This window comes from Amphiprion ocellaris, unplaced genomic scaffold (assembly GCF_022539595.1).
Source record: "Amphiprion ocellaris isolate individual 3 ecotype Okinawa unplaced genomic scaffold, ASM2253959v1 Aocel_unscaffolded72, whole genome shotgun sequence".
Taxonomy (NCBI): Eukaryota; Metazoa; Chordata; class Actinopteri; family Pomacentridae; genus Amphiprion; species Amphiprion ocellaris.
In genome coordinates this window covers 1,788-4,902 of record NW_026559554.1, presented here as the reverse complement: position 1 = coordinate 4,902, position 3,115 = coordinate 1,788, and the positions used below count along the sequence as shown (strand labels likewise).

Genomic DNA, 3,115 nt, shown 5'->3' with positions numbered 1-3,115 from the left:
AACATAAGAACAGGTTAGTTAGCAAGCTGGATGTTAGCATATCAGTTAGGGCCATAGCCAGGCACTTCACATCTCCACCTTTCGTCATGTAAGAAAATGTTACAGACCAACAATCTGCCACACGATGCTTTGGATGAACGTATCTAACAGCATGATTCTCCCCCAAAATGTGTGCCTACTTTGCCAAGCCCTTCAGGAGCAGTGGGATGAACCTGCATTGACAATATCATTCACTCTACAACTGATTTGTGATTTCTGCTCTCTCCATCTGCCCATTATTATTTTAATATATTGTGCACTTGGTTGTTAATGACATCCATTTTGTTGTTTAGATGCCTTGTATTGGAACAAATACTAATACTCTATGTTAAAAATGAATAGATAGAATTAAATTTTTAAAAAATTGCATGCTGCGTTTCTATTTATGTTTTAGTATAGATTGTGTTATTGGCATTTTATTCTATGTGACATTTTTTCGCTGTTTTGTTCCTTTTTTACTTTTTCAGCGTCTGGAGGAGATCATGAAGAGAACACGCAAGACAGATGGAGGTGACAAGGTACGTGTGTTCTTGAGTTTTAACTAAGACAAGAAACCAGAGCTCAACTTTCCAGTAGAAGTGACTGAAATGATCTCCTGCTTCCACAGAAAGAGACAAAGTCCTCCCCACTTGCACATGTCAACGACAAACAGGCAGAGAGCAGCAAAGGTAAGCAGAACATCAGACTGCACTAGTTTAGCTTCTCCAAAACCTCTTTAGGACTAGCCTTTAATCTGCAGAAATCATTTAAGATAATTACCATCACCTTGGATGTGTTATCTGAGAAGGGTTGTAAAACAAAGGGGATGCTTTGTGCTGGTTTTTGGAATCAACTCAACTCTTATTGCTTCACTGAACAAATGCACAGGCATGACCTATTCAATTTTAGACTTTGCCTGACTCATTTATTGCAGATATTGCACTTTACTTATCACACTAATTTTCATTGATATCTCAAGGCACATGAATGGGATTCTAGTTTTTGTTACCTCCTGTATATGTTCCACTAAACAAAGGCACATTTGATGACTGTTTCTTCTCAGTTCCGATGGGAGTCTGATTCACAGTGAAGCACTTTGTATAAAAGGGTTATTAGATTATATCACTGCCTCATATCCTGACCAGCTGGAGTTGTTCTACTCTGTTGAATAGAACCCATGTGTGCTTACTTCTTGTCCAGTCCTGGGGACTGAGGATTGGAGAGGAAGAGCAGGCTTATGGCTACAGCCTGCAGCAGTTAACATTTATTTTTAAAACATAATAAAACAAGTATATGTAATGTTACACAGCTCTAAGGCATACCTACTTGCTACTATGCAATAATTATCTCAATACTTAATATATAACTTTTTAAAGAAGCATCAACTTAAGCTTTCATGTCACGTATGACAGATGCGTAAGATGAAGCTAATCGATGTCGTCTTAAAGAAATTCTGTTTGTTTCAAAGTTCCTGATGCAGGAAGACATTAGTCAGCCACTGATGTGGTTTGGGGCCTGGTAGGAATGCCTCCACTTTAGTCAGGGGTGTGGAAATCTGTCTCAGCCACATCCATGTCCTTAGTTCAGCTCTGCGTGGGTGTGTTAGTGTGTGGATGCAGTGTGGGTGAGGTGGAGGACTATGCAGAAGCATACCCTAAGAAAATATGGCATCAGTTTTCTATCTATTAAAGTTACCCTGACACAGCGAAAGAATGATTGTGAATGGTATTTGTCACCCTGTGGTTCACCATGCAAGGTACGGTGGGATGTTGAATATACGCGGTCACACTCATTTACACGGTTATTGCAGGCAATGACTGTTTTACTTTGTTTCCTACAGCATCTGCTGACTATCAGCCAAAGTCAGAGGTCAACCTGCCCAACAACAAGCCAGAAAACGGACAGACCAATGTCATGGAAAGGTAATACTAAAACTCCCTTTTCTTTTTGTGCTCACACTGATGCAAGACCACCATGAAGAGTATTAAAGTTTTGTGCCAGAAAACAAAGCTGGGAGTTGACTACCAATCAAGTCTGCAGAATGCTTGAATTGTTGTAAACCTCAATGGAAAACACAAGGAGCCCCACATTTCAGACCCAGAGTAAACATTTGTAACAGTGGGAGAAAGATTTGGTTTCTTAAAATGTTTACTCTTTGTATTTGAACACGCTTCTTGGGGTAGGTTTAAAATGACTCCCGTAATTGGACAGTGGCAGAATGACTCATCTGTTGTATGACTCATTCTGATCCATCATAACTATAACCACATTCTGCTTTGTCTCTCTCTCTCTCCCACAGCCACTCAGTCCAAGTGGTTAATGGGGTCCAGCCTATGAGACATGAAAATGGTCTGTGCACTAAAGAAGATACTGCCCACATTGAAGACATCATTCATCTCACAAATCACGGCAACACCACTAATGGAGCCCGGGATAAGTCTGAGACCAGCATGGCCACTGAGCCGATCCTCTCTTTTGAAAGTGAGGAGTCATTCATGAAGAAGGCAGGCCCCATGAAACCTCAGCATGTTGCAGGTACAGTGTGTCAAACTGCTTTACAAGACAAAAGAAAGGCCACAATACAAACCTTGTAAAGTGATGATAAAGACTTTTCACCTAAAGCAGGCTGAAATTAACCATAGAAATATTAATACAGGAGAGGAAAGGAGGTATAAAAGTCAGACAGTGAATTTCACTGTCTGGTGCACCTTTCCTTGTTTAGGCTTTGTAATGTGCTGTGTTGGTGTAGAAAACAGGAGAGTTCTGCCTGTAGGGATTATCTTAAAATTTGGCCCAACCATTCACTTGGACTTGCATCCTAACTGATTAATTTGATGTTGGTTGTTAAAACATCAAAGCTTAAGGTCACTGAGACCTCGCAAAACCCTTTTCTGGCCATTACTTAAAAATTCTTAGGCTAATTTACACAAAATTTCACACAAATGTCTGATGGGATAAAATGATGAAGGAATTATCATATGATTACATTTTGTATCCAAAAAGTTGTGTTTAAACAGACATGGATTTAAACTGCAACTTGCAACTGGTTGAATGAGGCACACAGAAGGTTGTAATTTTATTTTTTATTATGTTTATT

At 39.6% G+C, this 3,115-nt stretch overlaps 1 protein-coding gene across 1 annotated transcript; it reads left to right on the top strand.

The window, feature by feature from the left end:
* The first annotated feature begins 466 nt into the window (after positions 1 to 466).
* On the top strand, positions 467 to 2,627 carry LOC129348529 (MAP7 domain-containing protein 1-like). The gene is made up of 4 exons (XM_055008890.1): positions 467 to 557; positions 647 to 707; positions 1,859 to 1,940; positions 2,318 to 2,627. The coding sequence occupies exons 1-4, from the start codon at positions 522 to 524 to the stop codon at positions 2,610 to 2,612; spliced, it is 474 nt and encodes a 157-aa protein (XP_054864865.1). The 5' UTR covers positions 467 to 521; the 3' UTR covers positions 2,613 to 2,627.
* The last annotated feature ends 488 nt before the right edge of the window (positions 2,628 to 3,115 follow it).